The 12,864-nt window shown below is 34.7% G+C and overlaps 2 protein-coding genes across 6 annotated transcripts in view; one reads left to right on the forward strand and one right to left on the reverse strand.

Moving 5' to 3' along the window:
- wdr55 (WD repeat domain 55) overlaps positions 1-12,864 on the forward strand; it is a 21,755-nt gene continuing 8,891 nt past the window's right edge. For 2 of the 4 annotated variants that reach the window (XR_015519567.1, XM_087299593.1), the window contains exons 1-5: positions 3-185; positions 263-405; positions 10,787-10,887; positions 11,581-11,668; positions 11,752-11,931. Coding sequence is in view for 3 of the 4 variants with exons in the window: in XM_087299593.1 (XP_087155719.1) it covers positions 11,619-11,668; positions 11,752-11,931 (230 nt within the window). In the remaining variant the exon portion in view is untranslated. 4 annotated transcript variants of the gene reach the window in all.
- The window catches only part of zgc:56585, a gene marked incomplete at its 3' end in the record, with an annotated part of 22,682 nt that continues 16,246 nt past the window's right edge, over positions 6,429-12,864 (reverse strand). For both annotated transcript variants that reach the window (NM_001362369.2, NM_200327.3), the window contains 1 exon segment: positions 6,429-6,473.

The raw sequence follows: 12,864 nt of genomic DNA on the forward strand, positions 1-12,864 counted from the left end.
CTACAACAAACATGGCGACTCCCACAGAACACGAGGATTTATCTGAACAAGTAAGTTTTTGTGTTGTTTTACGATGTCAAACGTTGCAGGAATGAAGAACGTGTACACATATTTTAATAAACATTTCAAATAAATGTTTACTTCAAAATATCTGGAAATGAAGTCGCAAAAGATACGTTAAATCGGTAAAGATGTCATGCCAATTTTAATAACGCTGAATGCGACACTACCTGGTGTTGATGATATTGTTTTTTATCAACAGGAGGTGACAGAAGATGAATTTAAAACACCAAAGATCCGAGAAACACCAGAAGACATCAAACTAGAGGCCATCGTCAACACTATTGCATTTCATCCCAAACAAGACATTCTTGCAGCAGGAGACATTGATGGCGATATTTACCTGTGAGTTTGTTTTCTAAAGGCGTCTAAAGTCCTTGTTCAATTGGCAGAAGTAGTGTTTAGGGTTGAAGCTAATGTTATGTGTAGAATATTTGTAGTTATGTTAAATGTAAACTAACATTTCAATTTGTTTTATATGAAAATTTTTAAGCATGTATTAGTCTTTCAATACAAAGTTACCATGTGTTTTTATAAAATGGGACTTGTGTTAAGTACAGTTAAGAAACAGGTTTTCTAGTTTTATATTGAAAGACACTCTATGTAAATAATATATTTTGATTTGCTTGTCTCTTTTTAGATTTTGGGCATTTATGTTGTTCATAACATTGTTATTAGAACACAAAATATCTAAAAATAAATAAATGAAATTTAGGTACTTTTTATGCCATCAAATGTGTGGTGCCAGTAGATTTTTAAAATATGTTTATTAAACTTTTACAGATATAACAAAGTAATTTTACAGAGAAATTTAAACAAATAATATTCCCACCAATACCCTCTAAACATGTTGAAAATACATAGGAGAGAAAAGAAGAAAAAAATAAAACATTTTAATGAATGAATAAATTACTAAATGAAAAAAAAAATATTTTATAAAACATCAAATAAAATCAAACAAAAAATCAATAAATTAAAAGATAAAAAATTTAGAGAATACACTTATACCTTGATAACTCAATATTATAAACATTAATCCTCTGGTATTTATGCAAGTTGCTTAATTACATTTACTTTGCAATTAAAAGGCCCTAAGATTTAAATTGACAGTTTGTAGAGGTACTGACATGCTCAAAAAAGAAAATTCTAAATTGGTCCCATGTTTCAGAAAAAGCCAGGGTATAACCTGTTTTTTTCCTAATGGATGAAGCACATTGCATCTCGCAACCAGTTGTCAAAACTCAGGGAAAATCTTTGTTTCCATAACAAACAAAAAAAAACAACCTACATCACACATGACGTCACACAGGTTCAATCGCGCATACTGGTTGCAGAAAAAAAGACCGGTTGCAATAGCAAACATGTTGTGTTGTGCGGTAAGATGCCAAAATAGAATGTCCAAAAATAGAAAACCTAAATTTTACGCTACACCACACTGCTTTTAATGCCAACCCTAGATGTCTTGCAGCAATGATTTCAGCTAAAACAGTTAAATATGGTTAATTAAACTGCGGACCCTGAATGCTTTTAAAAATCTAAGTTCACATACCCTGCCGTACAGATGCCGTTCGCTGTCAGAATGCAGTTGTTTTGCTTGTTGATGATTACCCAGGTCTTGTAAATTTTCGTTTTCTTTCCTTGTCTTTGGCTTGGCAGAACCTCGGTTTTTACCACTACATTGCTTTGAATCTGGTGATCATGGAACATTATTTTCTTGCACAGGACCACACAGAACAAAACTATTGGCATCCAAAGACTTGCAGGCCTTTAACTTCTCTCTTGTAAAATCACTTGGAGTTTCAATGAGATAGTTGTATATTTTGGGCTGGATGCTTGGTGATTTCCTCTTATCCAATATCCACTGGGAGGGTGCTATCCCCAGTGGACCAGTCAGACGAACGCCGCTCACCTTAACATTAATTTTGCAGAATAACTGTGCTTATCACTGCGTAACAAGCTGTTATAATATGCTGAAAGCATTATGTAAATAATATATATAATATGTAAATAATATAACATATCTCTAATACAACAACAAACTCTGTACTGCATAGGATGTCATTCCCTAGCTTTAAATGCTTGCGCTCCAGGTTTTTTTCATTTGCAGTACAGCTCCATAACCCTTCTATATTCAGAGAAAGTCCAAAAAGTGCAATAAGATTACAAGGTTCGATGTGCATCTTTGTCACAGAAGAGAAACACTTGAAAATTGATAGCCAAAAAGAAGTGATTGATGGACAAAGACAAAACATATGTATTAAGTCTGCAGGTGCTTGATTACAGCAATCACATATAGGGTCCAAGTCTTGAGTTATTTTCGCCAACCTCACTTTTGTAAAGTATATTTGATGAACAAATTCTTAAGCCAGTAGATTTTGATTAAAACTCAAGGCCATTTTCTGAGAATTATTTTCTTTTCTTGTGCTAATAGCCAGAAAAAAATATTAACTTCAGTTTTATTTATACACAGTATCTGCAGGGTCTTAAGTTTTAAAATGAATTAAATTTCAAAATTAAAATTTTAGGCCTTAAAAAGTCTTTAATTCACTGAAATATTGTGTTGTAGGTCTTTAATTAATTTAAACAGGTCTAAATTTTGTATATGTATATGTATATGTAAAGCTACCCAGTTAGACCAACACCCATCCAATCACTCACTATTTTATACCATCTCAATAAAAGTTTTAACAAAAGTTTATGTATTAACTAAGCTGCTAAATGCCACTTCCACCAGTGAATGGCAAATGATAACGTCCCTTACTTCAAAACTCTGTGCATTATAAGAAAAAAAAAAAACACTGTAGCTACAGTCAGAAGTATGGCTGGCATTCATAATTTTTTTTTTTTTTTTGCGCAGTGACACTATGAATGAGTCTGATTTACTCTAGCTACATTAAACAGCAAGTCCATTTCATGAAAGACAGAGTGAATATGCTGTTCTTTTATTGCACATGGATGCTATGAGAATAAACGAGACAAAAAAAAAAAACCAAGACCTTGGGTATGGTGAGAAAGAATAAATGACAGCTTCTAAAAGTGTCTGAGAGACATCCCCTTTTTGCCCAGTAAACCTTGTTTTATTTGTTAATGTAAGCTATTTTTTAAAGATAAAAAAAGTATAAAACTATACATTATTTATAATACTTCATATATGTCTCATAAGCTTTTTATATTTATGGACTATGCACAGATAGCCTATTGATGTATCACAATGTTTTAACACTACATTAAGTTTAGTTTACAATGTTTACTTTGCGCTGCTTGCTTTAAATCTAAATCCCTAATATCAGAAATGACAACAGATTGTTAAGATTTAATTCACGTCTGTTTTAATGTTACTGATTAATGCACTTACTTGACAGATTTCATTTATTCATTTTCCTTTTGCTTAGTCCTTGGTTTATCAGGAGTTAAACAGCCACTTACCTAACAGATTTATATATTTTCAATTTTAGGTGGTTTGTGTAATGTGCTTTATGTTTGGTAAAATATTTTCTAATTGCATCTTTAGTGATTTTTCAACTAATTGAAAAAAGTCTTGGTGTCTTGGTCTTGGTGGATTTAAAGGTTTTTGCAAAAAAAAAAAAAAAAAACAAGTGAATTTAGCTGGTTTTGACACAAAAGAAAATCTTTACCTTGATAAAAACCAAACAATTATCTAAAGTGACATTTATGAAAAAAAGGTTATTTTATTTACTAGATGATAACGTTTTTGTTATCTATAAAATGAAACTTCTGAACCTAATTATTGGATCCTGATAGAAAATGATCATTAAAAAAAAGAAGTCTGATGGATTTAGAGGGTTTTGCATCTGAACTCTTCATTTATATTTATATTAATAAACATCTTCCTTACAATAATAATTGTTTTTAATGTTTTTAATGTTTTAACTGGGCCATTAGAAAAAAAAATCCTTGGTTTTTAGCCTTGTGTAATTTGAAATTTTATTCATAATGGTTTTAAAAAGGTCTTAAATTTGACTTGATGAAACCTGTTATATCAACCTTCTGAAGGTTTTTGCTGATTCATGAATGAAGATCCAGTCATTCAAGTCTAAAATATGTTTTTTCAAATACAAATTTTAATAAATACTTGACATCTTCTAAAAGAAATAAATTTAAATAAAATTTTAACATTTATTCTTCACTTAGGGATTCAAAATACATCTTGATCTTTCTGACATGGAAAAACAATTGTATTCTTTATTTTCCCTCGAAGGGAAGATATCTTTTTTTACACAATGTTATCTAATGAAGGGTGTTCTTCCCTTACCTCCTTGAAAGTTATATAGAAGAAAGACTGTGGAACAAATTTAGTGAAGAATGGCTTTCGGTTTGTTCTGGCATATTTTTCAAAGGGTGCCACAATATCAAAACATGAGCCAAAATTTTTAAGTTCTTTATACAAACTTATTTAACACCAGTTCGTCTAAATAAGATATTTCCTAATGTTTCTCAATGTTGTTTTAAGTGCAAACCCAGTGCTGGTACTGTAATGCATGTAATCTGGAACTGTGACATGATTAAGACATACTGGAAAGAAATCCACAAATTAGTTCAAAAGATTATAGATAAACCGTGTGCCCTATCTCCAGCTATTTATCTTCTGAATTGTAAAAGTGCTCTACACCTTAGTCGTGGACTGGATTCTGTGTTACACTTTTGCACATATCTAGCAAGAAAATGTTTTCTTTTGCTGTGGTCCTCTCCCAACATTCGGCCAATATGTTGATAAATCAGATTGCCATTTTTTACCCTTAGAAAAACTGACTGATGACTTGCATCTGATGATTTCTGGCTTATCTGGAATCCTCTATGGGAGTTTTTAGAGAATGTATCTTGAAAGACTATTTTTTTTTTTTAATGAATTTTTTACTCTTTACAAAAGACATGTTTTACTAGCCGATGGACGATTGTATAATGGATGGCTAAATTACTGTATCTGATGACATGAGACACCTATACCACTGTTCTGTCATTGTAAATCTTTAAATAAATAATAACAATAAACATTTATACTTAAGAACAATAGTAATCCAGATATGGAGTTATTCAAATTAATCTTAACAAGTGAAACAAATGTTTTTACCTATTAAATTTGACTGTACACTACAAAAAAGGCTTGTTTTACTTAGAGATTTTGTCTTGTTTTAGATTTATGTACTAGATTATTTTGCTTGTTTTAAAGAAAAACTCACTCAATTTTGCCACATTATTTCTTAAAACAAGACAAAATTTTTTTGCTTGTCTTGATGCTTCTTGATTTAAGAATTTGTTGATGTATGGATTAGAAAACTAGACAAAAACTCCCAAGAAAAAAAAGCGTTTTGTAGGGTCATAGTGAAAGTAAACAGAACAGCAGAGATAGCAGTGTTCTGACAGGCTGAATACAAGTTTAACACCTTTTAAACCCTTTTTGATCAGATACGAAAGGGTGTTATGGTAGCTGATAATTTTAGATACTTCTGTCTTTAATTTTTCATCTGTGAAGACAGACTGCTGTGGTTTTCACACCTTTAAGAGAACATATAGCAGCAGAACAAGCATACTGTACTTTCATTTTGCATGACACTTGGATTAATGAATATGTCATGTATTCTTTCATGAATATAGTCACATGAACATTTATCCAAGCTTTATCCAATAGATTTCTTTTATGGAAATATCTGCAAAGTAATGCATATTTTAATTGGATATTGTCCAATTTGCACATTTGAATGCAACTTTTTTGAAAACCTTTAGTATAGAACAATTCTCTTATTGTGCTGTTATTAATCGATTAGTGAAAGAATGGCAATATCTTTTGGAGATTCACCAAAAAATCAGTATTGTCATATTTTACTGACTCTCCACCTGTTCTGATCCTTTTTGAGTTTGTTTCTTTTGATGAACAAAAAAGAAAATATTTTAATAAAAGCTGGAAGACATTGACATCTATTGAATTTCATTTTCCTACTATGGATGTAAGTGGCCGCTATTAAACATTTTTTTAAATATCTTCATTTGTGTTCAGTGGAAAATAGAAAATCATAAAGGCTTGGAACTGCATGAGAGAGTAAAATGATGAGGAAATGTTCATTTATAGGGTAATAAGTTGTTCAGCAATAACCAACTAAACATTAGAACAGTAGAGGTGGAAATCACAATATTATCACAATACTTTTGTCACAATATTGATTTTTTTTATTTACAGTGATATTCTGCAAAACAGTGGCAGTTATAATCTTCCTTTACAACTTCTTATTATGTCCCCAAAAGAAAATTTTGGTAACGTGGTCTTACTAAACAATTGTCAGTTTGTGTATCTCACTTCAGTTTTATTGCTGCAATTAGGGCTGGGCGATAATTTGATAACCATAATTATCACACACACGCACACACACACACATATATATGTATATATATGTATATATTTATATATATATATATATATTTCAGTATTTCCTCAAGGATTTTTTCCAGCTGTGGCGGCAGGCCTTTTTTTACACAGATCTACCTGTGGTGTTACTTCAATGACAAATGTCATGAGCGCAGTGTTAGAAGTCGAGATCGCATTTATGTAATAGCCTACACTACAGCATGCGGATCTCTTTGCTTGTGCGCCGATTTCCTCTGCTCGTGCACATAATTTTTTGCACGCCCCCTCAAATATAAGCCGCTTCAAGGGCGCGCAAATCTTGTGCGCTCTCAAATAAACGCTGCTGAAGTGCGATTTAGTGCGTTTATGTAACAAGTATGTCTCCAGCATTTATTAGATTTTCTAGGAATATTTTTGAATGTCTCCCTAATAAACCTACAGAGCGATATTAATGCGTCCTGAAGTAATATTGAATGGCTATACGTCGTGATTGCTAGCCTCACGCATCACGTGCCTGTCAGTCACCCAGACAGTCAGTCAGCACGTAACCTTAAAGGCTTAAATAAATGACGTACAGCACTACTACGGTTACAATTTGCGCTGCTATAATTTACTTACCTTTTAATATGTTTTGGTGCGATTATTACCCGCTATTAAAAAAATACAATGTCTTGAATGAGAAGCTGTAATGTAGCCATGGCGGGATGAATTTTGACGTGGCGCCCCACCATGGAAGAATGAATGTAGCGGATACCATGTATATATAATTAATTTTTTTATTTTTTCTCTCGGGTCTCCGCGAGCACCTTAGTGCTATATATTGGCGCACTTAACCACTAGGCTGTTGGTGCAGACAACAATTTTTTTTTTCCCCAATAAAACAATAATGACAGTTCAATAAGTGTTTGATAACATTTACGTATTTAAGGATACAGACTGTATGAGTGTTTGTTACATTTGGAGAAGTAAGAAGAAATAAGGTAAAAAAGGTCACAGTCAATGACATTGTTGCAATAAACGTCACTAAAGTATTGAATACATGAATAAAAGCAAAAAAAATCAAGTAGTGATAACAGGAAAACAGCTTTTGATATGCCGTGATTTTTGTGTTGTCAAGATTACAAGAAAATTAAGTAGTGATAATGAGAAAACATACTTTTTTTTTTGTTGAGATCCCCAAAAAAAACGTGAAATTGAGATATGTCGAGCTTACAAGAAAACAAAAGAAAAAATATATTTGAATGCATTACCTTTTAGGATTTCCATACTCATCTATAATGCCGTCATATTTTTTTTTTAACTCTGAGCTAAAAAACAGCATCATCTACTGGACAGTCAAGAAATTGATTTTTATAATTCAATCAAATAGTATAATAAAATATGGACCTTTTCACATTTGTGGGTATCTAAGCAGCAGATGTCATCATAGTGGAGTAATTGTAGAGAGCAGTGAATGTGAGGGTACCACAGAATAACATTTTGTATTCCTATTTTGTATTATGCTACTTTTTACTTTTGTCTCTTTTGTTCCTGTTTATGTAAAGCACTTTGAATTGCCGCTGTGTATGTAATATGCTATATAAATAAATTTGCGTTAATTTTCTCAAATAATAAAAGAACAACCCCACAATAAAGTTTTCACAACACGAAAAACAAAAAATATGTGAAAAACAGCAATCAGAAGAGAGAACAAGGTCAAGTTTACTGTCCTGCCCATAAACACTGCGTTAGAAGCACCCAGCATAAGCGATAATTATTATGTTAGCTTGAGAAAGCCAACATGTTGTTATACGACTCTGTCCTCAAAACCAAACCTATGTCCTCCTAGGCTGTTCATGCTACAAGGCCCAAATTTGGTCAAAATATGCCTTTTGCATTCAAGATTGTTGCTATATCTAATTTACCCAAAAGCTGTCTTCTGTATTATATATATTTTTGTTTTCTTTTTTCAGGTTTATCAGACTTATAGTTTTCCAATAAAAATTTTGCATTATTTTTAATAAAAATTGCAAGCCATTTTTGACTTAAACTCCATATTTTTCCTGATATGGCAAGTCATTTTTGCATGTATCACTTTCACGCTCATGAAGCATTATATTTTCAATAAAATATGGCAAGCCGTTTTTACATAAAGTCCAAGTCCAGTTTTTGACTGTCATAAAGACATTGAGGTTGATTTTTATCACTCATATTGCCAAGAGGCTTTGATGTATCATCACTAAGCTGTCAATTGTCCCCATAGCAATAAGGCAGGCTACCCTAGAAACCATTTAAAAACAGCAATATCTTTACATCAGAATATCTTTGGCATGTTTTGGCTTATTTAACTCATAGTAGCAAATTGGACTTCCTGTGTACAGTGCATGGCAATAGTGACAAGCCAAGTGTCATTAATGATTAGCTACATGTTATTAATTATAATCTAAGTGCAATAACATGCTAGAAATGCCTACTAAGTATTACCATTTGATCAAACATGTACACGAGCATTGCCATTTAGCAACTGCTTAGCAACCACCTAGCAATGCCATAAACATTTTAGCAACTGCCTAGCAACCGCTGTGCTTCCTGCCAACTGCCAGTCCTAGCGCAGTCACGTTGGCTTTCTCTCGTCAACGAACTTTGTGTGTAGTGCACAGTATTTATAAAGCGCATTTATAGTGTATGGCCATACACCCAAAGCGCTTCACTATCCCTCTATGACCCTCTCATGATTGTGAAGAACTTTGGGTGTTTAGCCACACCACCACCAGTGTGCAGCATCCACTTGGATGATGCGATGGCAGCCACAAGACAATGGCACCAGTGTTCTTACCCCACACCAGCTATAGGGGTAGTGGAGAGACAGTGATGGAGCCAATTCAGTGTATGGGGATGATTGGGAGGTCATGCTGGTTAGGGGCCAAGAGGGAAGTTAACCAGGACACCGGGTTTACACCCCTACTCTTTACAAAAAGTGCCATGGGATTTTTAATGACCACAGAGAGTCGGGACCTCGGTTTAACGTGTCATCCGTAAGACAGCACCCACTGGCAGTATAGTGTCCCTTTCACTATACTGGGGCATTAAGGATCACACAGACCACAGGTTGAGCGCCCCCTGCTGGCCTCACTAACACCACTTCCAACAGCAACCAAGTGTTTCCATGTTTCTGCCACAGCCATGTCACCCTGCAGCCCAAGACCGGTTACTCACTGAAGCTAAGCAGGGCTGAGCCTGGTCAGTACCTGGATGGGAGACCACTAGAGAACACTAGGTTGCTGTTGGAAGTGGTGTTAGTGAGGCCAGCAGGGGGCGCTCAACCTGTGGTCTGTGTGAGTCCTAATGCCCCAGTAAAAGTGAAGGGGACACTACACTGTCAGTGGGTGCCGTCTTTCGGATGAGACGTTAAACCGAGGTCCTGACTCTCTGTGGTCATTAAAAATCCCAAGGCACTTCTCATAAAAGAGCAGGGGTGTAACCCCGGTGTCCTGGCCAAAGTCCCTCTATCGGCCCTTACGATCAAGGCCTCCCAATCATCCCCTTCCACTGAATTGGCTCTATCACTGTCACTTCACTCCACCAATAGCTGGTGTGTGGTGAGCGCACTGGCGCCGTTGTCCTGTGGCAGCCGTCGCATCATCCAAGTGGATGCTGCACACTGGTGGTGGTGTGGAGAGACCCCCCCTCATGATTGTGAAGCGCTTTGGGTGTATGGCCATACACAATAAATGCGCTATAAAAATACACATTACATTACATTACATTACATTTTTTTACATATGTGGTCTCCCATCCAGGTACTGACCAGGCTCAGCCCTGCTTAGCTTCAGTAAGTAACTGGTCTTGGGCTGCAGGGTGATATGGCTGTGGCAATTTAGGTTCTAGTTAATAATAAAATAATTAACAATTTGATGCAAAGATGATATAATGCACTATATAGTTTTATAAATGTACATACATTGTGTGAAAAAAGTCTATTGGTGATATATCGATATGGGCATCCATGTATTGATATAGTATTGCCACAGAAAGTATTACGATACTAAACTGCACAGGTGTAAATTCCAGTTCCTGAAGGGCCGCAGCTATGCACACTTTAGTTCCAACCCTACTCCAAAACACTTACCTATAGCTTTTAAACAAGCCTGAAGGACTCAATTAGTTTAATCAGGTATGTTAATTAGAGTTGGAACTAAACTGTGCAGAGTTCCGGCCCTCCAGGAACTGAGTTTGACACCCTTGCTAGTTATACTGTATTGATATTTTCCCCCACCCCTAATATTTTAAGTATAGAATTGTCGACCAAGTTCGATGTTCAAAGGTCAGATTCTAGTAGCAAAATACTTTGTCTGGGTTAAAAAAGGTCTTTATGCATTTGTTTTGTAGATTTTCATATTCCTGCACTGAAGGAGAAAACAAAGAGCTCTGGTCATCAGGGCATCATCTTAAGTCTTGCAGGAAAGTACTCTTCTCCAGTGATGGACAGAGTGAGTATTTATTTCTCTTACATTAATTGCACATTCAGATTTAAGCCTTTTTTCCCTTAATACAAAGTTTTGTCATGAAACTCTGTGCGCACAGGCTAATAAATCACCTAATCTGCTCTTACATCATCGACTACATAGCACAGGTTATTGGTTGCTGTTGCCTCTGCAGCCAATGAGATGGTGCCTCAACATTTTGTATGCCTCAGCATTTTCAAAGAACCTCCTCCACCCCAGCTCCACCTGTGTTTATATAGACCATTTTGAGGGATGTAAACAAAAACAATGGTCCCAACATATTTCCTGTTTTACTTTTTTAATTTGTATAGCTTCCCAGAATCCAAAAAGAGCCACATATTGATAAATAATGTTATGATAGCTGTTTTAACATCAAGTTATGATTGTAATGCCTCTTGTTACAGTTATGAAATAGTTTGCTAACAAGCAGGAAATGTTAATGTGCCAATGACATGACTACATTGAAATGTTCTATATGCTACAGGGTTTACTGCATGTCTGTGAATATACTGGCAATAGCAAGTCTCAGTAGTTTGGCTGCTATAATAATCAAAGCAGCAGCAGCAGCTTAACAGAATTCCGTCAATACTAAATATGTTGTCATGACATAAACACATAACTCTCTCTTTGTGTGTGTGTGCGTGCGTGTGTGTGTGTGTGTGTGTTTATGTTTATTAGAACTATTTAGCGTGTCTAAGGACAAGGCTATTCACATCATGGACGTGGAGGCTGGAAAACTGGAGACGCGCATCCCTAAAGCTCACAAGTATTTCTTGTTCCACTTAAAAGTCACACTTTTCTGCTAGTAAAGTTATTGTAAAATGAGTTTTTTATGCTTTTTTTTTATAGAGCCCCCATCAATGCCATGCTGCTAATTGATGAGAATATATTTGCGACGGGAGATGATGAAGGAACGCTGAAGGTTTGGGATATGAGGAAAGGAACGTCGTTTATGGATCTGAAGCACCATGAGGATTACATTAGTGATATTACTATTGACCAGGCGAAACGAACACTGCTTACATCCAGGTAGGCTACTCTAAATAATAGGGATGTAATTATGAAACTATCGATTCAAATATGTTTATAAACAGAATTAGATCGGGTCAGTTCAAGCAAAGATAATACTGAAAGTATGTACCAAATGCTGGTATTTTCTTACAGTAGTAATTATATACACTCGGTAAAATAGTAAATATATATTTTTTTTATATATATAAAATCTATAAAAAGTTGGTAAATCAATTATGAGAAAATCAAGCTCCTCTGTCCGAGTGATGTCACGTAATTTGTGACAAATGTGGGAAGGTGATGTGACGCTATCTACATGTCGCAAAACTATAGAGCGAAACGCCGCAAAATGTGAAAATTTAAGTTTGCGTAATCCTGGTTGGAGAAAGACGAATTTCAACAGTGGCTGAAGCCTTTCGCTGAAAACAACCATGTAATTTATTCTTTCAAGCTTTGTTTCTTCCGAGCTTATCTGAGTTCTGTTGCATGGTTTTGCTCCATTGATTTAACTACAGCTGTTTATAAACAACTGTTTATTAAGTTAAAGGTTTAATAATAATTGGAACTTGAAGTGGCGACGAGGTCTTAAAATATTTTGAGACGGTCTTTAAAAAATCTTTAAAACTTATTGAAATTACCTTTAGTATTCCTGCATATACCCTGTCATGGAAAAAAAACATGTGAAAGCTGTTAAATATATCAAAATGATTGGTAAACATGAAAATGTGTAATATTATGACAAACTGACATTAATAGACTTTATTGTGCTTGATTTTTTTTTAACTATTGTCTTTGATAGGAAAGAAACAAAATGTTTTGGGGGGTTTTTTCAGGCTGACCAATTAGTACAGAGCGAAAGATGATATTAATTGAGCGTTTTCAGCAACATACAGTATGTAAGATTTGTGCAGTTAAGTGACATTGCTTACATTCAGCTCTCCATCATAGCTG

This window comes from Danio rerio, chromosome 21 (genome assembly GCF_052040795.2).
Source record: "Danio rerio strain M-AB ecotype USA chromosome 21, GRCz13ab, whole genome shotgun sequence".
NCBI classification, from domain to species: Eukaryota; Metazoa; Chordata; class Actinopteri; order Cypriniformes; family Danionidae; genus Danio; species Danio rerio.